This window comes from Balaenoptera musculus, chromosome 18 (assembly GCF_009873245.2).
Source record: "Balaenoptera musculus isolate JJ_BM4_2016_0621 chromosome 18, mBalMus1.pri.v3, whole genome shotgun sequence".
Lineage (NCBI taxonomy): Eukaryota > Metazoa > Chordata > Mammalia > Artiodactyla > Balaenopteridae > Balaenoptera > Balaenoptera musculus.
The window spans coordinates 79,570,908-79,594,721 of NC_045802.1; the positions used below are offsets into that span (position 1 = coordinate 79,570,908).

The window sequence follows — 23,814 nt, forward strand, 5'->3', positions numbered from 1 at the left end:
AGCTCCCGACTCCGAACGAGCTACTTAGCGAACCGCGCTCGGACACGTCATTGGCTGCGCGTCCGCGGCGGCCAGAGTCGCAGAGGAAAGGCGTCTGCGGCCGCACGAGAGCCCCGGCCACCCAAGGGCCAGGAGAGAGCCTCGGCACTAACGGCGCGAAGCCCGTTTCCGTCGCCAGGGGGGACGCGGTGGCGGAGCACTTCCGGGGCGGGGCCGGGCCGGGAGCGGAAGTTTCCGGGCAGCGCGCGCGGTCCGCTGGGGTCGGTCCCGGGCCTGGGGCGCGGGGCGGTGGCGGCGCGGGGGCCGGGTCTGCCCGGCGGGCGGCAGGAGGGCGGGCGCGCGCCGGACCCCGGCCACGCAGCCATGAACCTGGAGCGGCTGCGGAAGCGCGTCCGGCAGTACCTGGACCAGGTGGGCGGCCCGATCCGGGGAGCGCGGGCCGGGGCTCGGGAGGCAGCAGGGGCGGCTGCTGTCGGGGTCTTGGCGGCGCGCGGTCCTAAGGGCCTGGGCTTTGGTTCGGGGTAAAGCCCCCGAAGGGAGGGGTCGAGCCCCCCGCCCTCTGCAGCCGGGAGGCTGAGGAACGCTGAGCGTGAAGCCACTAATGCGCGCGGCGAGCCTTACACGTGTTCAGCCCCGCTCCGCAGCCGGCCCACCCCGGCCACAGAGGTGCTCAGTACATGCTTCGTGCTAAGTGGAAGTTGAAGGATTATCTTAGGAGGAAAGTTGCGGGGTGGCCTTTGAATTTAGCTAGCTGATAGAAAATTTTTGAGAACTTTAGTTGTCATTCTTATTTGGCCGAATTTAACTGAATAAAGATAAAAACAAATCTGTAGTCTCAAAATCAGTACTTTAAAAAGTTCCTGTTAACTACACTTTCATCCCCTGCACTCCTCTTGAATGAACAGCAAACAGTGTTTAAGGGAAAGAAATGTTTCCAGAATCAGCAGCATCAGTTTAATCTGCGATGTCACTTAGTTTTTGTAAAATGTATGCTCTCCCAGTAAATTGGAAACCAAGAAGGGGAGAGAAAAGGGTGTTCGCTGTGAACTGTTCGATGTGAAATGTAGCAGCTGAATGTTTGCAGCACGCTGAAGGGCTGTATTTTGGTTTGCCATAAGTCAGCTGAATTGAATAAATGCTTCCTGCGCACTTTTTCTCTGGCTCTGGGGATGCAGTGAGGAAGGAGACAGGCCTGGTTCCACCCTCCAGGCACTAACATTGAGCCGATTTGTAACCGTCCCAGAAGCATTCCTCCTCCCAAATTGACTGGCGACAGAGTTGCTGGTTTGCATCCAGGAGGACTGAGGCAAAGACTGAGAACCTTACTAATGGCTAGATGTTGCAAAATGATCACTTAAGTTATCTACTTCTTTAGATACCTGCCGATATAATTTTGCAATGTATAAGTTAAAAAAAACTACCTTCTTCAACTGTATATATCAAAGGTCTTCCAATAATATTTTTATTGCACCACTGAACTAAAACTCACCTACCTGAGATATAAGATAGAGATATGATTGATAGACCTTTTACTACACGTAAAAAATTATTGTCCTGAGATGTTGATTTATTATGTAGCATTCTAATAATATTATCTGTCTGTGTAAAACTATTGAAGTTAACAGGGCAATTACCGCTTTTTTTCTGTTTTTGGATACAGCAACAGTATCAGAGTGCTCTGTTTTGGGCGGATAAAGTAGCCTCACTCTCTCATGGTAAGTGACAGGTTCTAATTTTTTTTTCTGATTTCTCTATCCTTAAAAATCTTTCTGCTTTACCTTGCACCTCTGACCATTTATGTAATTTTCCCTCCAGAGGAACCCCAGGACATTTACTGGTTGGCTCAGTGTCTTTACCTGACAGCCCAATATCATAGAGCAGCTCATGCACTTCGGTCACGAAAACTGGACAAAGTAAGTGATTGTATGAACCTTAAAGCTTTTTAAAAATGTTATTAGATTAGTATTTTAGGTATATGTTCTTTTTATGTCAAAATATTTTTAAGGATTCAATTTTTCATATTAAATGTAAAGAGAAAATTTCTTGTGTACGCTTTTTTTGTTGTTTGGCTGCACCGCGCGGCATGAGGGATCTTAGTTCCCTGACCAGGGATCGAACCCGCGCCCCTTGCATTAGAAGCGCAGAGTCTTAACCACTGGACCGCCAGGGAAGTCCAAGAGAAAATTTCTTATTCCTAGTCTCGGTCACTTTGTTTTTTCCTCCCCCCACCCCCCTATCTAATCACTAAGTTTTGAAAATTCTGTTTCCTAAATAGCTCTGAAAGTGTGGATAGTCCTTTCTACCTCATTACCATTCACACACGTCAGGCCTGTAATTTGTCTGTTTTGTTGTTTTAGCCTCTCTCCTTTCTCTTTTCTCCAGTAACATCTTTCCCACACCCCACCTTCCTTGTCTCCAGTTCATCTTTTAAACTGTCAAAGGGTGGTCTTCCTAAAACAGGTCTGATCACATCACTCACAGTGTAACTCAGTGATTTCCTATTGCCTACAGGATAAAGTCAGATGCATTCATAGGCACCCCAGGTGCTTCTTGATTTCTCTCCAGTCTGTGTCTGACCCACCACCACCATCAGTGCATGGAATGTGTATCCAGTCATGCTGACTGCTTGCAGTTCCTTAGATGTGTGACAGTTATTCAGACTCAGTGCTGGAATGCTGACCAACTCCTAAGTTACCCTCTCCCCTGGAGATGTTTTCTTATTCAACTGGTTAGTATTTTTTATGCGATTCTTTCATAGTTTATGAAAGAAACTATGTGCTGTGTTTATGTCTCCCCTGCCACAACGTCCTTGAGGGCAGGTCTCTATTCCTTTTTGAATCCTCGGTGACTGGTAAACAGTAGGTTCATGATGAATATGGGTTAAAAAGACTTTTTTTTCCTCTGCGAGAGTAAAAGAGGAATTATGAAAATGGCTTTCTTCACTTCGTGGTTATAGTTTTCTTTTTGATTGAAGATGCATATTATCTTGATCACTTTTTTAATAGATTAATTTCTTTCCTAGTTGTATGAAGCGTGTCGCTACCTTGCAGCTAGATGCCATGTAAGTGTGCTCTCAGTTTGTTTTATTTGATAAAGGTTTAATGAAGTGAATGTTACACATCCCTCCCATGAGTGTGAGAATTCAAAATACTGACTCCATTTACGAAAAGCTCATATGCATGAAGGAAATTCTACTTTAGACATTTTAAATTTAAGTAATGAGTGGGTATAATATTTATTACCCTTTTAAAATCTACTGCAATTGTGTATCTAGCATCAGAAGTCATGGTTGACAAACGCTGTTTCTGTTTTCTACACAGTTTGCTGCAAAAGAACACCAGCAAGCTCTTGATATTCTTGATATGGAGGAGCCGATCAACAAAAGACTGTTTGAGAAATGCTTGAAGGATGAAAGTAGCTTGAAAGACCCCTCCAGTGACTGGGAAATGTCACAGTCCTCAGTAAGTAATACTGCAATAACTATGCTTCCGTAACATCAGTAAGAATTGCCCACATGATAGGGCAAATGTAAATCGCCTTCTTTTACTTGAGTACAATCATGTTAAAATAGTTTGATTGCCAACTTACTTAATTTTCCCTACCCAAGAAGATTCTGAGACATTTCTGGGCCATCAGTTAGAAGTTGTAATTGTGTCCTCAGATGCTTGAATCTGAAATAGGCAGACTTAAGCTCTTTCTTCTTACATTTGATACCTTAAACTCCTCCCCACAGGTGGAATAATATTTTCCCTTCTTACTGTATTTCAACAGTGTTTTGTACTTACCCCCAAGAAACCTTGATTACCTTAGACTGTTTCTTTCCAGGGAGTGCTGTGGTGTTAGGTGTATGTTATTTCGTGTATTTCAGTTTGTATACTTCATACCTGCATAAAATTGCAAACTCCTTGCTGGCAGAGATTACACTGATACAATGTAACATGATCAATAACATCCTCGGTCAGATTGCTAATCTGGACTGTTACTCTTTTCTTTTTTTTTTTTTTTAACAGCTTTCTTGAGATGTAATTCACATAGCATGCAACTCATGCATTTGAAGTGCCTAGTACCTCGGTTTTTAATATATTCGTTGAGCTGTACAACCCTTACCACAGTCAGTTTGAGAACATTTTTTTTTTACTTCAGCGAGAAACCCTGTACCCTATAGCTGTTACCCACCAATCCCCCATTTCCCAGTTGTTCTTTATAACATGTCTATGAAGGAACTTGGTTACACTACTGTTCATCTCAAGAAGGTGGGAATACTATACATTCTTAGGTTTTTTTCTTTTTAAGAAGCACATTTTTTTGTGAAGAAATACGTTTATGAGGGAGGATTATCATTATTCTTGGACCTCCTATCCATTAACTGCTAAGAAATGCATGATTTATTTGTAATGCATTATTTATTTTATGAGTTTACTTTTTTTAATAACTCATAGGATACTGCATAGGTCTAAGATTCTCTCATAATATCCTCTACTATTTTTGAATTGTGATTTTATGATGAATCCCATTACCGATTTTATTTATTTATTTTTTTAGTGGTTTGAGAGACGGCAATTTTTATTTATTTGTTTGTTTGTTTATTTATTTTTGGCTGCGTTGGGTCTTCATTGCTGCGCACAGGCCTTCTCTAGTTGCGGCGAGCGGGGGCTACACTTGGTTGCGGTGCATGGGCTTCTCTTGTTGCGGAGCACGGGCTCTAGGCGCGAGGGCTTCAGTAGTTGTGGCTCTCGGGCTCTTGAGCACAGGCTCAGTAGTTGTGGCGCACGGGCTTAGTTTGCTCTGTGGCATGTGGGATCTTCCCGGACCAGGGCTCGAACCCGTGTCCCCTGCAATGGCAGGCAGATTCTTAACCACTGTGTCACCAGGGAAGTCCCCATTACCAATTTTAGCTGCACCTCTGGACCATCTTTAAGCTCACTTATTTGTTTTTTGAGGTTCAGAATCTGGAACATAAATCAGATTTCTACATCCTCCTGTTAATGGTAGTAGTGAAGTGGCTGCTGTGTGAGCAGCTTACCATGTGCTGCCTACAGATGGTACCACCTCTGATCCTTACAGAGCCTGTGAGTTAGATGAGGGGAGGAAACTGAGTCACGAGAGGTTAGAGCATTGTCCAGGGTCACTCGTAAGTGTCGCGGCTGGGATTTGAGCTCAGGTCTGTCCAGTTCCCAAAGGCCATGCTCCTAACCCCTGTGCTGCATTGCTGCCGGTTTTCTAATATTTACTAAGGTTCGTTCATTGAGATCTACCTGTCAAACGGTGTTCGTGTTTGATTTAATATACATATGCTCTGTATGCTGTCTCTAAATCATTACCCTATTTGAGACAGAACAAGTAATGAACAAAGTAGCAGTAAGGTGTAAGCGAGTTATAAAGGTTTGTTGAAGTGAGGAGAGCCTAAGGAAGATAGATGAGAGAAGTTTTACTTTGCTTTTATGTTCCTATTAATTTATATTGTGTCTGACATTGGATGGAGCACATCCTTTTAGATGTAAAAAAAAAAAAAAAGAGTCTTAGCCTTCAGACAATATATGATTTTTGATAAGAAATTAATTTCAGTAGTGCTGACTTAGTATGTCACTCATCATTTTTCCAACAGATAAAGAGTTCTATTTGTCTCTTACGAGGAAAAATCTATGATGCTCTAGATAACCGAACCCTCGCTACTTACAGCTATAAAGAAGCTTTGAAGCTTGACGTCTACTGCTTTGAAGCATTTGATCTTTTAACATCACACCACATGTTGACAGCCCAAGAAGGTTTGGAAACCCAGGTGTTTTTATGTTTAGCACAATTAATACTGTTTGGATTTTTTTTTTTTCCTGAAATCTGTAGAATCAAGTGCAGGCTCTTATGTACAGGTTTAAATAAACCTATTAACTTCCTTCACATCTTCAAACATGAAGCACATGGCAAAGTACAGTATTGTGCAGTGCTTCTTGCAGTCAGAATCTTCAGGGATTGTGATGGGATGAGCAATTTAAAGTTGTAAAGAATTCAGGATCTGATTCAGTGATTTGCAACATGGCTGCACTGTAAACCCCCAGGAGGTTTAAAAACATCATTGTGCCGGTCCTAACTCCAGACCAGTCGAATCAGAATCTGGTGGTGGGGCCCTGGCATCAGATGGTTTACAGCTCCCAGATGATCCTAAGGTCCATCAAGGGCTGAGAACCATTGACCTAGTATGTTGCCAATGGTGTGAGGTGGATAAACAAGAGAAACAGAGAAAGTGGAGATGTTGTATTCATGGCATTCAGACATTTTAGCCTAACGCGTGGTTCTCAACCAGGGTGATTTTGCCCCCTAGAGGACATTTGGCAGTATCTGGGGAGAGTTTCATTGTCACAACTTGCCAGTGGGTAGGGCATGGGAGGTTGCTGCTGGCATCTAGTGGGTAGAGGCCAGAGGTCCTGCGAACGTCCTGCAGTGCGTAGGACAGCCAGCACGGCAGAGAATTGTCCCCACGGTGTCCGTAGTGCTGAGGCTGGGAAAGTGGCTTGGTGGTTCTCAAGTCTCGTGATGACTAGTATTGCCCGGCAGGTTCATGCAGAGCCCTCAAGGTGATTCTTATTACCTGGGTCTGGAACCACTGTCTTAGTTTTCTCCAGTTCATTCTATCTTGTTATTTTCTCTTTTGAGCTCAATTTACTTAAACCAAGAACTATAGAAGAATATTTTTCATTGCTGATTTTTTTTCCCCATAAATACTGTGAGAACGTTCCTTTTTTCTCAACATTTTTTAGAAAAAGAACTTCTTGAATCACTACCTCTTAGCAAGCTCTGTACTGAAGAACAGGAATTGCTACGTTTTCTGTTTGAAAACAAATTGAAAAAGGTAAGTAAAAACACAAAGTTAGTATTTGCTTTGTATAAGCATCTTATTTCATTAAATTTGGCCTCTATTCTTTCACAGGTTAAGAACTTAGAAATTAATTTTTATTAGTTTAGCACATTTGCAAGAACAGATATAGATTATTTAAAATATATGATGTGAATCCTGAAAAAGCTTCCCAAAGTATCTGTCTTCCTCCCAGGAACAACTCATACTTTTAAAAGATTGAACTATCAGATAATCAATGATGTGTGAAAATGAGGATTTTTTCCTCATGCTTCCTGAACTACTATTTTGTAAAATACTTCCTACCATGGAATTCTGTGATAAAATTGAGAAGAGAATTAGACTTGCTGAGAGGACTACTGATGATACTTGATGTTAGAAAAGTTTCGAGCATCTCACAGGTGTCGTGTTAAACTTTGAAACACTCGGGCCAAGTTGAGTCTGCCTTTTGATTCGGTGCTGCACACTGAGTCATGTTTGCATTTCTCTGTTTCAGTATAATAAACCTAGTGAAACTGTCATCCCCGAGTCTGTAGATGGTTTGCAGGAGAATCTGGATGTGGTCGTGTCTTTAGCTGAAAGACATTATTATAACTGTGATTTTAAAATGTGCTACAAGCTGACTTCTGTGTAAGTACATCCACTTATTTTTGTGCAGGAATGTATAGTTTAGTCCATTTTACATGAGAAATGTGTGGGACCTGCTTTCTGAATAATGTCAAACTGATGTATGATCATTTAAGCTGCCTTTTCCATTTGCAGAGTATGGGGTGGGGGAGGGTGGGTGTCATCTCAAAAGAGCGATTTACTGACACAGGTATATGCACATTCGTTGCTTTATTCTGTTAACTTGGGAGTATCCGTGTCCCTCCCAGGAGATAATTTGCAAGTTTGAGAATACTGTCTGGCGCATAGTTTTATAAAGTCCGTTCCTTGTTAAAGCAGAGGCTAATAAAACCCTCTAGGTACTGGGTGTCAGGTGCACTGACTGGCCGCGCTTCCTCCCCCAGCGCCGGTCTCTTCATGTGCGTAGTTCACGCTTGTCCTTTACATGGACTGTTTTTAATGGATCTTTGGGGTTGCTTAAAATCCTTGAATTCACAAAAATTTTAATTGACAGATAGTTAGGATTCATTTAATATTTCATATTATTTTTGATCCTTCTAAATAATTAGACCACTAATTTTATGTGGTACAGTTCTGTTAGCTTAAAGTAAATGTATGTGGTGATGTTTATTTGTATTGCTTCTGAATAAATCAGGATTTTCCCTTTCATTTAAAACCTAATCATTGCCTTAACTGAACAAGTCTGAAGATAATGGAGTTAAGAAAGTAAAAATGTATTATAGCCCACAGTATTGTATGTAATGTGGTAATGACTGTTTGAATAAGCATAGCTAATTGCAATGAGTGTGGTTACATACTGTTTGTACGTATGTACATAGTGTGTTTCTTTAACTTTCAGAGTAATGGAAAAAGATCCTTTCCATGCAAATTGTTTACCTGTACATATAGGGACACTTGTGGAGCTGAATAAAGCAAATGGTAAGAATTTTTTTTAATTAAAATAACAATTTTTAAGACAAAAAATATTCTGTAACTCTGGAAATTTTGTCTCACAAATCCTGGATAATTCAGATTGCAGGTTAACAACTGGGGGAAGAAATGCTTATCAAAGTAACCAGCAGTCTCTTCTGTTAATTCAGCAGAACACACTGTTTCTATATCCCTAATTCCTGCTTCCTTTTCTCAAATGTAATTTGTGCTCCAAGGTATGTTAGCTTTAGAGCATTGGGTGGCAGTTTTGCCTTTTTTCTTTTTCTTGTAAAATCCATAAGAAAGCTGGTATGGCAAGAGTCAGTAACTGTTTAGAAATTGGAAGGGGGCAGATTTTTTACTCACGTTTTCCATATTCTAGAAACATTTAGAGGGTTTGGACTGTATTTGCCCTTAAATCTTCTGAACTGACTCGTCAGCTCAGTCAGGAGGAAAGCTAGCCAGGCAGCCCAGCTCTGGGGCCCCTGCTGCTCCAGGTGTGGTCTGTGGACCAGCGGCATCACGTCTCCTGGAAGTTTGCTGGAGGTGCCGGCTCTCTAGCCGCCCTGGCCTGTTGAGCCCTAGGAGACGTCGTTGTGACATGCCGGGGCTTTGTGTTACTCGGGAGCAAATCATCTTGCTGATTCGATAAACGGGAGACTTTGGTCAACCAGATTGGCTGTGGGTGGTTGAGACGGTCTGTAATAGGCCCGTGGAGTAAGAAACCTGGGCTTTAAGACAGGCGAGGCCCTTTGAAATAGCCTCTTCAGCACGTGGAGTGCTTTGTTGTGTGCCTCTCATCCAGGCCACTAGTCCACTCGATAAGCGCTCAGCGCCCACTTAGTGCCTGGAGTGGGGTGAGGGATTGGAGGTGGGGGTACATGAAACAGCCGTAGTATCTGCTCCGTGGAGTTTCTATATGGCATTAGGTAAATGGATTTTGTATCCAGGAAGAAAGAAACGTATGAAATCATTGCTGCGAGAACAAGATTTATATGATTGCGAAGAGCTGTAACTGGGGGAAACTCGTATCTTAAAGTTCATTTGCTGTGAATAATTTTATTCTTTTTTTTCTTTTTCTCTAATGTAGAACTTTTCTATCTTTCTCATAAATTGGTGGATTTATATCCTAGTAATCCTGTAAGTAAATATAAACTTTTTTTTCCCTTATAGTGTCTTTTTTCTTACCTGAACTTTAAGAAAATACTTAACAGGTGTTTAGACAGAGGCTAAATTTAAATTCAAGCAAATAATGCTTTATTTTAAGGTGTTGGAGCAGAATCTCCTAGTGCTTATGATAATTAGAAGCAACATTCAGTTTTTCAATTCATGAGAGTATATTTTTTTAGTATATAACTTAAAAATCTTTATTTTTTATGATTACAGAAATTATATATGCTCATTATTTTGAAATAGCTAACATACAGAAAAATTAAATATTGAAAATGAAAGTCATACTCATACCTCTCATAAGCAATGCTAATAACTGCTTGGTAGCTTTCTCACATTACATGTATGATAACTTACTGAATTATGCACTGAATTGAATCATTGTGTCTTCCAAACTGCCATGGATCAGAATGAAGACCTAGAAATTGAAAATGGAATCAGGAACCATGTTCTTAAAGACAAAAGTCAGGGGTCAGGGTTTAAGTCTCAGACAAGAATCTGCACCCCAGACCAGTGTGAAAACAATTTATAAAGAAGCAAAAGCAGTGCAAGAGAAGTCAGCTAAAGAGGTGGAATTTGTAGAACCAAGGTGGGGCGGGGAAGACACAGTGCAGGTGGGAGGCTGGCACTCAGGCTGGCGTTGCAATAGGAAGAGATTCAGATGCTGCAGGGATGCAGTGGGAAGCACCTGGAGCAAGAGCTATAGAGAATCTGGTCTCTTTTCATCCAGGACCCTTAGTAGACAGCCTGTCTCAGAGAAGTTTCTGACTTGAACTAGAATATATGCTGGGACCTCTGACTTGTTACAGATTCCCGGTTCAAGGTTAAGCGTCTTTGGTCATGGTATGTTTTCAACTTTTTAGGTGTCTTGGTTTGCAGTGGGATGCTATTATCTCATGGTCGGTCATAAAAATGAACATGCCAGAAGATATCTCAGGTATGAACTTATTGTCTTCCTCCCTCTGTAGTGAACCTATAGGAAGTAATTTCTTGGTCATCTGCTTTAATGCAGTAATTAGTAGTACTTTAAAAGCAGTATGAAAGAATAAATGTTTTCTTCAGATTCCATTCAGTTGCATCCATTATTTACCCTGCTCTTTATAAGATGCCATGAGGGGAGATAAAAGTAGTCAGTGGTATAGACCTTGTCCTCAAGGAGCTTATGATGTATTTAAACTTTTATTTATAAATGAGAATAAATATGAAAAAATAGGGAATAATACAAAGTATTTCGAAAGTTTTTTTATTTATAGAGATACTATTAACCTCTTACTCTTAGGACTTCTTTTGTTAATAGTTGTGAAATTACATGACACTTTATGTGAGGTTAGGGTCACTAAATGTGACTATAAAACAGAATTCTTGGCATAGTAAACTGGTTTATGTAAGGATCTGCTGTGGTTTTAGCTTGAGGAACTCCATGCGGCCCAATCAAGCTGCTTAACCAGTGTTATTCAATTACACAAGTATAGAAAAATGTCTAATAATACCTGTGATTTCCTCCATGTGAACAAAATAGAAAATGGATCTGTGGTAAAGTTCATAAACTTTGGACACAGACTTGAATTCTAATCCAGATTCTGCCACTTATTAGCTATAATTCCTTGGGAGAGTTCATTTCTCCGACCTTCCCTTTCTTCTGTAAAAATGGGAATGATGTAGTTGTATGTCAGGATTGTTAGGAAAATTGATAAGATGACAGGAGAGGATCCTGCACTAGGAAAAAATTAGGGCGAGCTCTCTGATTAGTTGACTGTTGCATTTTAGAATAGGGATGCTTGTGTTTTTTTCGGGAGCAGGATGATTCACGTTATAATAGCTCCTTTGAACTATGCTTCTTTGACTTAGTGTGCTTATTCAGTGATGAATTCTGCATGAAACAGGGAACATTTGGGTAAAAGAAAACTTAGGAAATAAAATGCTAAGAAGTGGGTATCTCACCTTCTGTATTTTCTATGTTTTGTGATGTGTTCTCTTTATTCCTTATTGTGGGTCACCTAGTTGAAGACTAGTTAAGACTATGTAAATAGTCCAGTCCATGGAACCAGCATGAATCTCTTAATCATCTGTAGGACGTCACTTAATCTTTCCAGCCTCAGTATACTTATCATTAAAATATAAATAGTAATTTATCTTGAAGGTTATGAGAATTAGGTGATGCATATAAGGCACAAAATAGGCCTTCATTAAGTGGTTGCTGCTACCACCGTTTATCTACTAGGTTTTGAAATGAAACTCCTGGATTAAGTAATATTTGTAAATTGTATACAGAAAGCTAATGGGTTCCACTGTAGTACCTAAGAAGTTGTGGACCTCTCCTAAAATTACTTAAAAATTTGCTTGTACTATTAAACATTTTATTTCAAGTGAATTAACATAAATGTCACATTAGTGTTTAATATGTTGACAACTCATTCATTAATTCTGATGTCCTTGAAACCGTGAACTTACATAAAATTAACCTAACAATTTAAGAATGAATATTACACACTCGAATGAAATCTCTTGTTTTAGCAAAGCTACGACGCTGGAGAAGACCTACGGGCCGGCATGGATCGCATACGGGCATTCTTTCGCAGTTGAGAGTGAACATGACCAAGCGATGGCTGCTTACTTCACGGCGGCGCAGCTGATGAAAGGGTGCGCAGAGCGGGTTGATTAAGCAAAGCGAAATTTTATTATTACTATCTCTGCCATTTGGTTGATAAACTGAACAAAAGAATAATGTATCATGTTAGTAGCTTATGATTGTGAAATAACTATGGAAGTGAGAGGGAAAGAAGCTGGTGTAGTGATTTTGCCTAGCAGTTTATCTTAACCAGTACAAAAGGGGACTAGCAAGTTAGGCTAAGGAAACAGAATAGGGTGGAAGCTGTTTTCCACATGCTCATGTAGGAAGGAAAGTATTCGTGAGCAAAGCTATTATTTACATCCTACTTATGTCCAGAAGGTATTTATGTGGCTTAATTCATCATTCAGATTGAGGACTGAGTTTGCCAGTGTTGTAGATTTATATCAGTGTTAAATGTGTTGGTATTAACTGGTGTGCCCTAAGAGCATGTTACTTTGGGGAGCAGAGCATTGCTGTTATTCCTGTTGACTTTTTGGATTTGCCGTCGGTTTTACTTTGCCTCGTTCTCTTGTGCAGGCTGCTTCTGCTGTCTGCCGCCCCACCTCTGTGTGGAGAGGTAGTGGGAGTGCCGGGGTGCAGAGGGCTGGTCTGGAGCCAGACTGCCTGGTGATCTTGGCGAGCTATGTACCTCTTGAAAAATAGGAATAATAGCAACACTTAACACCTAGGCTTACTGTGAGGAATAATTGAGGTAATTCCAGTTAAAGACTTTGATCAGTTTCCGACACATAGAAAGCACTCAGTAAAAGTTAGCTGCCTTAACTTGTTTGCTTGAATTTCATCTTGTTAGGTTTGGTTTACCTTTCCAGACTATCAGACTCATTTTGGCACCCAGTTCTGCATCTGTATTATTTATGGCCCCAGCTTGTTTAGTTGTGTTAAATTTGATATGTATGACTTTGATATCTAACTAGCTGTCCATGAAAATATTGTAAAAGACATAGCTCCCTGACTGCGTTAGTCTGCTCAGGCTGCCATAACAAAACGCCATACCCTGGGTGGTTTAAACAGCAGCAGTTTATTTTCTCCCGGTTCTAAGGCTGGCTGGCCGGCTGGCTGATTGGGTTCCTGGGAGGGGGGTGGGTTCTTCCCGGCTGCCTTCTCACTGTGTCCTCACAGGGCAGAGAGCTAGGTCTAGTGTCTCGTATAAGGGCACCAGCCCCGCCGTATTAGGGCCTCACCTTCATGCCCTCACATAACCTTTATTATTTCCTCACAGGCCCTCTCTCCAAATATAGTCACTGGGGGTTAGGGCATAACATACGAATTTGGGGGCAGACACACATTCAGTCCGTAAGTCCATGATACTAACATATTACTAGAGTAATCCTCCAGGTTAAAGTTGTTCAGCCAGTGACTGATCCACCTAAACGGTCCTCATACCCCGTCCATCCTATTCACCAAGACATGCGAGACCCTTTCCAGTGCCCTGCTGAAGCTGGGCTCCAGTGTCTGCCCATACCCCTAATCCATCAATCTGCTAAACCGGCAGCAAATAATAACTTACTGTGGGTTGTTTCTTATGAGGAAATGCTAGAGTCTGCTAATTTTATTTTGCTATTCTGGGTGCTCACAAACCCAGAACAGTTATTACTAGTTATTAGTTAGTTACTAGCTAAGAGTCAAAACCAATGATAATTAATGACATGATTAATACTTTTAATGTTTCCCAGTCTGACACTTTTCTAATTAAATTTTCAAATCAGCTCATCAGGATAGACATTCTTCTCTCAGTTTCACTTTTTCATCAGAACAGCTTTTATCCAATCTAGTTTGGATTAATACTGACTGGGGCACTTTCCAACACTAACAACCAGTTCTCTGCTTCTCCAGACACCAGCTGGGTCCTACAAGTCCATTCAGTTCTGACACTAACTACCCAGTGTTAGTGCAGACCTCACAGGTTAAGGGCCCCGTCCCACAAGACTGCCCCTCCCCACTCCAGATGCCAATCGCAAGTCCTGGGTCACTTGTACTTCTGACTGTCTGGCCACAAACCAGGGGCTCCCGCAACCCCCTCCTAAGGTTTGATCATTTGCCAAAATGACTCACAGAATTCAGGAAAGCATTTTGCTTATTATAAATGATACAACTCAGGAAGAGCCAAATGGAAGAGATACATAGGGCAGGGTACGTGAGTGGGAGTGCGTGGAGCCTCCATTCCTTCTCTGGGCACCATGCTCCCAGCACCTCAGTATGTTCACCAACCCGGAAGTCTTCTGAAGCTAACTGTTCAAGAGTTCTTACAGAGCTCAGGCTCCAGCCTCCCTCCCAGGAGGTCTGTGCGTGGGCCTGAAAGTTCCAGTGCTCTCATCACTTGGTCTTCCTGGTAACCAGCCCCACTGTGAGTCACGCCAGTGGCATAAATTGGGTGCGATCAGAAGGGGCTCATTAACAAAAGACACTCCTCTCGCTCAGGAAATCCCAGGGCTTTTAGGAGCCCTGTGCCAGCAACCAGAGACAAAAACCAAATGTATTTCTTACTTTACAGCACCAACTCAATTTCAATAGAGCAAGTAGAGAAGGGTTGCAGACAAAAATACATTTGTACTGTCTTATCCTAACTTATGTGGTTACTTCGCCTAAACTCTATTTGTTCCTGTGGATTTGAGTTACTATCTAGTGTCCTTTGAGGACTCCTACTAGTATTTCTTGTTGGGTAGGTCTGCTACCAACAAATTCTCTCAGTTATACGTTGTTATGATTATTTCCACGTGTAATGTTATTTTTCAAAGAAGCTGTGAGAAGAAAGGCGAGCAGGTGTATATTTATGTCATTTGTTATGTTGACCTTTTTTACCATTTCAAGTTCTCTTCATTTGTCCTTGTGGATTTGAGATACTGTCTGGTGTCGCTTCCTTACCCCAGTACAGCTTTGCTCCTGCCACTTCCTTTGTGCCGTTAGTGGTAAACATTACATTTCTACATACGTTAGGCCTAATCATACTGTTTCATACAATTGCTTTCTAAGTCAGTCAAGAGAAGAAAGATGAAATGTAATCACCTCTACTGGTACTGTGTTTTTCATGTGGATTTGAATTACTGTCTGGGGTCACTTCTTTCACCCTTAAGAACTTCCTTCAGTATTTCTTGTAAGGTGAGTCTGCAACAAAATTTCTCAGTTTTTTTGTCCCTGAGAATGTCTTAATTTCACCTTCATATTCAAGGGATAGTTTTGCTGGGTATAAAATTCTTGGTTGTCTTTTTTCTTTCAGTACTTTGAGTGTCATCCATTGCCTTCTTGGCCTCCAGGTATTTGGTTAGAAGTCAGGTGATCAGGGATCTCATGTGTTATATTTTGTTACTGCTTTAAAGATTTTTATTTACGTATTTATTTAGTGTTTTTCAGTGGTTTGACTATGGTTTGTCTAGGTGGGAATTTTTTGGGAGTTTTTTGAGCTTTGGGGTGTGTTTGGCCTAAATATTCTTTGGTTTCAAATATTTTCTTTACCCCTTACTTTCTCCCTTCGCCTACGGGGCTCTCTTTATGCACACGTTGGGATGCTTGGTGGCGTCTCACAACTCTGTGCAACTGTTGTTTTCCGTCATTCTTTTATCTTTCTGTTCCTCAGATTGGGTAATCTCATTTGACCTTACTCATGTTCGATGGTTTCCTCTGCCTGTTCAAACTGCTGATGAACCCTTCTAGTGAATTTTTTATTTAGTTATTTTGTTTTTCAACTCCAGGTTTTCTGATCGTTTGTTACAATTTTTATCTTTTGTTGTTCTGTTTGGTGAGGCATTGTTCTCATAGTTTAGTTTTGTAGACATAATTTCCTTTAGTTCTTTGCATATTTAAAATAGCTTATTTAAAGTGTTTTTCTAGTAAACCCAGTGTATGGTCTTCCTCCAGGGTAGTTTCTGTTGCCTGCTTTTATCCCCTTATATATTGCCATACTTTCTTGTTTCTTTCCATGTCTCTTTATTTTTTGTTGAAACTGCACATTTAAAGTAATATAATGTGGCAATTCTGGAAATCACATTTACCCTACGCCACCCCAGGGTTTGTTGTTGTTGCTATTTGTTGTGGCTGTTTGTTTGGTGACTTTGCTGGGCTTTTAAAAATTTTGTAAAGTCTGTGTCCTTTGTCATCTGAGGCCACTGGAGCCTCTGCTCAGTTAGCTCAGGGCTTCTTTTCGTATCTTGAGCTGAGCTTTCCCCCCTTTTCTGAAGGACCCTGTACGTGTATAGGGGCATGTCTGCAGTGTTCCCATGGCTGGCAGTTCGGCCTTAGCCCTCGTCAACTCCTGCTCGCACTGAGCCTCAGAGGCGTCCAGAGATGAGAGGTTAGGGCCTTCTCCAGCCCTTCCTGTGCATGCAGTGCATGTGGTCCTGTGTGTGGCCTTCTGGTGTAGCTGCCTCAGGTTAGTGTTAAACAGTTACCACTGATTGTTTTCAACAAATGCCTTGGGGGTAGACATTTCTCTGCGTGAGCTCTGAGCCAGGTCAAATAAGACAGCTGTGAATGGGGCTTTTCCAGGGAGCTGCCAGATGTGTCAAATAGTGACAGGTCTCTGTGTGGTATTTCAGAAGCTCCAAACTAATTTTTGTCCCCTCCAGTGGCTGTCAGACTGCTGATTTTCTAGGCTAATGTGAGCTGGGGAAAGGGAGATGGGAATCAGACAAGTTAAATGTCATAGAGTTTGCTGTTCTTACTGAGACTCAGCTGTTTTTCTAGAATAAATACCCCTCAGATTGTTGTAAGGCTTTGGTTAACTTGCAAAGTTCTGGAAAAGTTTATTTTGACAATTTTTGGCAGTGTTCTTGTTGCTTCTATGGAGGAATAGATTTTTGGAGCTCCTTCCTGTGCATTTCTTATTTCCTCCAGGTACATCCATAAAGGTTCTTCATGACCCTTCTGTAGATACTACAGTTGTAACTTCAGTCGTGATTCTAGATTAGAGCCCGGGCACCTCCCAGCCAGGCAGTCAGTATTCACTGACGTTGTCAGATCCATCTTTGGGGAAAGGTTATCTTACTGTGATCACTGGTCTGACAGGATGAAGAGATGGAAATTCAATTAAAACTAGTTACTCCGCCTACAACTGTTTTCAGAGGGTATGAGAGTAGAATACACATGACATAATTCAGAGCTCTGCAGCATAGAACTGATAATAACCGATAGTGGAGACCCACACGAGGGGTAGGGGGTGGTCTAGCTGGAAGTCCGAAGCAACTGCATAGAGGCAAGTGGAACTGAGCACAGTCATGAGAGTCTGTGTTGCTGAGTCAGTGAGGGAGGAAGGCAGTCTTGGCTGGGCCTGGGTGCTGGCACAGTGGGGCCTGCCCTCTGCTTTACAGGGGTTTTGTTTTGTATCTTTACTGTAGAGTAATGAAAAGTAAGGGTGAATAGGTTGTTGGTAGATTTTAGAAGTGGCAGCTGATTAGTCTAAGAGCCTGTTAGATATCCATTAAATATTAGTAAATGAAGTGTTAGAAAACAAGTAAGCACTCTATTTTTGGCTATGTTAAAATTATTTTGCAGACAGGATTTGAAATCTGAACTATAAAGTTTTGAGTGTTGAATATGTGAAATTTTCCAATATTTTTAGGTGTCATTTGCCAATGCTTTATATTGGATTAGAATATGGATTGACCAATAACTCAAAATTGGCTGAAAGATTCTTTGGCCAAGCTCTAAGCATCGCACCAGAAGACCCTTTTGTTATGCATGAGGTTGGCGTGGTCGCATTTCAGAATGGAGAGTAAGTACTGAAAGGCCAGAGGCCCCTCTGTTTCCTTTTTGTACAGAGAGCAAAACCTCAGTCACCAGAGTTTAGCCCATCAGAGTGGCTCTTCATAGACATTTCATTTTAGGAGAAGGAGGCGAACAGGTAAAAAAAGAAAACAGTGAGTGTTATCTTGGAATTCTTTAAAAATACTAAACCTGGGTTTTGGTCCCCTTTGCTGTGAGCTGTCACAAGCTCTTAGGTCCTGGACTGGACAGTTGTTGCCAACTCTGTTAAGTCACTGGACCCCACAGGGTGTTCTGGAGGCACTGCAGAATCCCTAGTCGTCCCTTTGTTGACTAGGAATTGGATTCATACATTTGAGAAAGATTTCTCACAATTTTGGAACAAAAATGTTTCCTTTGCAGATAATCCAAAAATTAAGCCAATTAGAATGGCCCAGTCTCTGAGTTTCCTGGTCAGTAGTTGAGGCTTACCGTAGTCTTGGATATTTATAGAATAGGCAATTCAGTGTCATACTCAAAGAGGGAACTATCTGTAGTCCTTTGCACTGAACTATACTTAAATTTTAAAACAGTAAATTAGTACTACTGTAGTGTTTTTTGTGGCATTTGTGTGTATTCTAAAAATTCGATTATCTAATATTTATAAAAGAGTTTGGAGCCTTTTAAAATAATCTATAGTAATAATTTCATATACAGTCAATTTATTTATAGTCTATTTTATGCCTTTCCCTTTTTTGTGCCTTATGTTGGTTATTTCACAGTTTAAAATGATCCCCAAGTGGAATGCCAAGTGCTGTCTAGTGTCCTAAGCTCAGGAAGGCTGAGATATGCCTTGGTCAGAATACAGGTGTTAGATAAGCTTTGTTCAGGCATCAGTTACAGTGCTTTTGGCTGTGAGTTCAGTGTTAACACATCAACAATATACATTAAGTAAGGTGTTGCCAAACAGAAGCACATGTGAAACCAGGTACATTGAACAGTTGGTGAACATGTGAGCAGAGGATTGTAGTTTTTCCACTGGGAGCAATGGTTTGGTGTTGGCTAAAGTAGTGTTAACAGTGCCTTTATAGAACCTAATTACTGAGAATATGCTGTATCTCCTAAAATCTTGAACTCTTATGATGTTAATGCCATAAAAGTAATCATTTATCTCACTTAAATTTGACTTTTAAAAAACTGTTTACAGAAGTTTACCTCATTTCATTTTAATATTACTGGAAAGAGATATTCAAGTTTTTCTTAAAATGTTTATACATGCTAATTTTGAATAAACTGCAACTTTTCCCCCCTCTATTTTAGATGGAAAACAGCGGAAAAATGGTTTCTCGATGCTTTGGAAAAAATTAAAGCAATTGGGAATGAGGTATTCTATATAATATCTGTAATACACACACACACTCATGAGTGTGTTTAGTATTGAATGAGGAAGATAATATTAGACCGTCTGTCTTGCCTAGAATATAATAACCTAATATTTATCATAGCAGATGTTTGTTAATGTTTGACTTGTCATGGTATGAAGTGTTTTATTACATGGTACAAAATGAGTCTTTCTAATTGAGAGGGTAGGTGTTGGCTGTTTGCTTCTTAAGAGGCTCCAGTTTTGATCTGTGGGTGTAATCAGAGTATATTCGATGATTATTTGATACGGGGAATATGTGATTATACATGGAAGCTGGTAGGCACTGTAGCATCTGACTTGTCCTTGTCTAGAACCTCTTTGACCAATGGGTACATGTAGCAGCAGATCCCACTTCTGCAGGAATAGGGCCAAATGTCATTAAAATTAGACCTATCATTGCTCTTCCTTACCTGATACTTAGTATATATTTAGATCTTTAACCAGGTTCTGTCATATGAGAGGTGCATGAATTTGTGCTCATGAATTAACCTTCCAGCTATCATGGATGTGTAAACACTGGTATTATATTAAATGCTAACAGTTTTGGACACTGTAAACTTCTGTAGGTCAGAGATTTGCATGTTGTTGCTCTTTGGTTCCTGATTCTTTTTATTCATGCCTGTGTTGTCTTACTCTGTTCTGATGATCACTTCCAGTGTCCTTCTGTTCCTGCCCCCAGGAACACTTGCCCACAGCATACATCTTCCTTGGCTGTAAGTTCCTCTTTACTGAGACAGACACAGCTCCCCTGGGCTCCCTGCCAGGTGGCGGTTTACTTGTCCCTGTAGACACAGCTTTGTTTATTTTGGTCTCTTCTTAAGTGTCATATGAACTTAAAAACTATATATCTGTGTGTTTGCACATGTATGTATATAAAGCAGGTCTTCCACAGCTCAGTCTTGGGTGGTCTGGATAATACATGTGTTTCTGTTGATATAGGGTTGCCACTTATCACCTTGCCCATTTTCAAAGAACTGAATACCTTAGGACCTTGCTCCTCGGACTGGGCCAGCCGCATCAGCGTCACCTGGGAGCTCATTAGAAGTGCAGAACTTCATATCTGCTGAAGCAAAATCTGCAGTTTTAGCAAGATCCCCGGGTGATTCTCATGCGCGGAAACGTTTGAGACGCACTGTCATAACCCACATGTAAAGTTGGAATTATATACATCTTTGATGATCAGAAGACACTTTGGATTCTTGCAGACATTTAAAGTAATGGTTTAAATACAAAAGCACAATACTATTAAACTTTCAAAATGCTCATTAAAAAGTTAGATGGGGAAGATATTGTGTGATCTAGTTGTAAACTGCAGCAAATGTCAGAGTAGCGCAGGAAAGCAGTTGTGCCTAAGAATCGTAGAGGGTTTGTTTCATTCACATGGGCGGTGCCTCCCAGAGCTGGGCTCAGGGGAGTTAGAGGGTGTGACCGGGTCTGTTTATTCCCTTAGTTCTGACTTACTGCTGCGTGTCGACTGTGTCCTAAGCTCTGAGCTAGGGGCTGGGAGGCAACAGAAAACTGGTTTGATGTTGATGCCCTCGGATCAGTGCAGATAAATAAATGGGCAGTAATAATACAGTGCACAGAAAGGGCTGTGATTGAGGAAGTAAAGGACTCCACACAGACTTGATGGTCGGTCAAGAAGGCCTTCTGGGTTCAAGGAAATGCACCTCAGTCCTAGAGGATGGGTGCTAGCCAGGCGAAAGTAAGGAAAAGGGTATTTCAGGTATAGAGAACGGTATGTGCAAAACTGGAGCTAATTCAGTATGGCTTGGATTTTCAGTTCACAGAGAACGTCAAGAAATGGGGCAGGAGGGGTAAGTGTGGGTCTCCAAGGGCCTTGAAGGTGATGTTAGAGTTTGCACCTTGTTGTGAGGTGGCGGGACAGTAGGAGCTTTAAGACGGGTGACGTGGTCAGACTCCTATGATGGGGCCCAGACAAGACGTGTTAGTGATGGGGGTGGCGTTCTGGTGAGGAGGCTGATAAGCCATTCTTGGAGGGGTCAGGGGTGACACGGTGCTGTGTGCTGAATGGCGGAGCACCAGAAGGGGTGAGGTCAGGGAGCTGGGATGACAGGGGAGAGGGGATGAGAGGTTAGCATGTGGTGTGTTGGGCTTGAAGTGCTTGTGAGGCTTCTGAGTAGCAACATTACTAGGCAGATGGAAAGCTCTGGGCTGGAGGTACAGAATTTGAAGTTCTTTGGCATGGATGGGCTCTGACAAAATAGTGCTAATAAAATAACCCTCAGGAAGTGTCTTCTAGTAGGAAAGCTGGAAAAACAACACTCTTGCCTAGTGCTGTGCAAGCACCAGGAGAGAGCCCCTCTCGCACAGATGAGTGAAGTCATGCAGTGCAAACGGGTCAGGTTGAAAAGTAGCTTGTAATCATGGGTCTGATGTGCTTTGTTTTAGGTAACAGTTGACAAATGGGAACCTTTGTTGAACAACTTGGGCCATGTCTGCAGAAAACTTAAGTAAGTGAAGTAAAGCATTTTCAGAAATATTCTTTGTGACTAAAAGTTTACTTAATTTTGTATAGCTCTTTTCCATATTTTTATTTAGCTTTCTTGTACTTGGCTACTCAGATATAACAAGCACAAAACAAATGTTTTTATTACCTCTCTTGGTATAATTTTATTTTAGAAATATATTGAGAATTATAATAACTTCTATTTTCTAGAATTAAAAAATTTTAGTGTTCAAAATTAATTTAGAAGAATTAGGAGAGTAGGAGCTAATTAAAGCCATATCCATATCCTAACTCACTCTTCTCCTCCAGATACCAGTTTTGTGGTGTGATGATTGTTGTGATAATAGATGACAATTGAAAAAGAGATTCTTTGGTTAAATAAGTTTGGGAACCTCGAGGTTACTCAAAATTTAGCAGGTTTTTTAGGATTTCTTGCAGTCTTTACTATGCATTATGAACTGCAGCATTTCCCAAACATTATTAAGCACAAAACCTTTTTTCACAAGAGTTTTTACAGAGCAGGTATTGCAGAGAATTTGGGGAAATGATGCTCCCAGTAACTCCTGTGGACCTTAAAGCAAAACCATCTGGTTGCTTGTAACCATCCCTGGTGTAGGAGGCTTGTCTTCACGTAGAAGAGGTCTTGCTGTGCGATGGGGCACAGGCCCAAGGGTCAAGCATGGGATTCAGCTGGTAGCCCTGCGGGAGTGCCCACCCTCAGCTGGAAGGCAGGAAGACACACTGAAGATACGCAGTGGATGCGAAGGACCGTTGCCGTCTAGACTGTTTCTCTGATATAGGAAAGTGGTTCTTACGTGGTTACATCAAGGAGTACCCACTGTACCCACTGACAGCTTTCTCTCTTTCTTTCTATTCTCCTCTCCTCCCTTGACTCCCTCGTCTTCTCTCCCAGGAAGTATGCTGAAGCCTTGGACTATCACCGGCAGGCACTGGTGTTGATTCCTCAGAATGCGTCCACCTATTCTGCCATAGGGTACATCCATAGTCTGATGGGCAACTTTGAAAATGCTGTGGACTATTTCCACACAGTACGTCTTTCGTCTTTTGTTTGTACCTAACTTTAAATCTGGTTAACAGTTACCACTTTTTTTTAAAGATCTTTTCTAGGCAATGTTTTGTTACTTTACAGAAGTGCAGTTTAAAATTTACATTTTAAAATTCCTCAGGCAACCTTGTATTTTATTCTTTTCTTTGCAGAGAAAAGTACGTGAATGTTGTGTAGTACTCATCACATTAGAACAGATGTGAGCCTTGTCCTGAGTGTCAGTGAGAAACACAAGTGTCCAGGAGTGTTTGTCAGCGCAGCTGAGCTGGGTGTACATCTAAGGAGCCCTTTGGGAACTCCATTCTTTCTATTTATGACTTAAAAGTAATTCCCTTAGATCGTGTTTATAGATGAACAAAGCTTGTGCATTCATCACTGGGAAAGACTCTCCCCTTAATCCATATGCAGTATTTCATCAGCTCTAAGCCACCGTTAATAAGCAAGATGACCACACACAAAAATACGCTGCCGTTTACACTTTATCATAATTCTTTCCTATCACTTAGTTTTTCTGTACTTAGAAAAAGTGCTCTTTTGGACATATTAGGACATAGATTTTTATCAGGGATCACTTTACTACCTACATAAAAAAGAAAGTATAAGTGAAATAAATAGTTAAGATATTCAGTTCTTCCCATTCAGAGTTTGCTCCTTCTGAATCACTTTTGTACCAGGTGGTCATTCCTGTTTTCCCAAAATTGTGTCCGTGTGCCGGTACACATGCCCCATTTCACTCAGGTTCCTCCCAGCCAGAGACATTGGCTCTGTCAGAAAGTGTCCCCAAAAGGTTGTTAGACAACAACCACAACTCAGATATCTTCTGTAGGTGTTCTTCAGGAGGTTTGTGGTCTAGTCTGTGCTGTTGATGTGGCCGCCAAGCCCACATTGCTGTCACGGACTCCCGTATCATGGCTGTGACCGGTGGACAGCAGTAGTAAGAAACCACCTGTTGAAAGACTTCCCAAGTTCAGAAATGCTAGAATTTGAAAAAATGTGG

At 41.3% G+C, this 23,814-nt stretch overlaps 1 protein-coding gene across 3 annotated transcripts in view; it reads left to right on the forward strand.

Annotated features, from left to right (window-relative positions):
- The first annotated feature begins 271 nt into the window (after positions 1-271).
- Positions 272-23,814, forward strand: part of CDC16 (cell division cycle 16) — a 28,319-nt gene continuing 4,776 nt past the window's right edge. For 2 of the 3 annotated variants that reach the window (XM_036831964.1, XM_036831963.1), the window contains exons 1-16: positions 272-411; positions 1,661-1,715; positions 1,816-1,913; positions 3,023-3,061; positions 3,321-3,461; positions 5,606-5,765; positions 6,753-6,844; positions 7,344-7,477; positions 8,313-8,392; positions 9,474-9,523; positions 10,417-10,490; positions 12,068-12,193; positions 17,737-17,889; positions 19,179-19,242; positions 21,694-21,755; positions 22,665-22,800. In XM_036831964.1, coding sequence (XP_036687859.1) covers positions 364-411; positions 1,661-1,715; positions 1,816-1,913; positions 3,023-3,061; positions 3,321-3,461; positions 5,606-5,765; positions 6,753-6,844; positions 7,344-7,477; positions 8,313-8,392; positions 9,474-9,523; positions 10,417-10,490; positions 12,068-12,193; positions 17,737-17,889; positions 19,179-19,242; positions 21,694-21,755; positions 22,665-22,800 — 1,512 coding nt within the window. In that variant the 5' untranslated portion in view covers positions 272-363. Of the gene's footprint in view, positions 412-1,660; positions 1,716-1,815; positions 1,914-2,511; positions 2,729-3,022; positions 3,062-3,320; positions 3,462-5,605; positions 5,766-6,752; positions 6,845-7,343; positions 7,478-8,312; positions 8,393-9,473; positions 9,524-10,416; positions 10,491-12,067; positions 12,194-17,736; positions 17,890-19,178; positions 19,243-21,693; positions 21,756-22,664; positions 22,801-23,814 lie in introns of those variants that run through there. The other variant, XM_036831965.1, reaches the window with a different exon arrangement.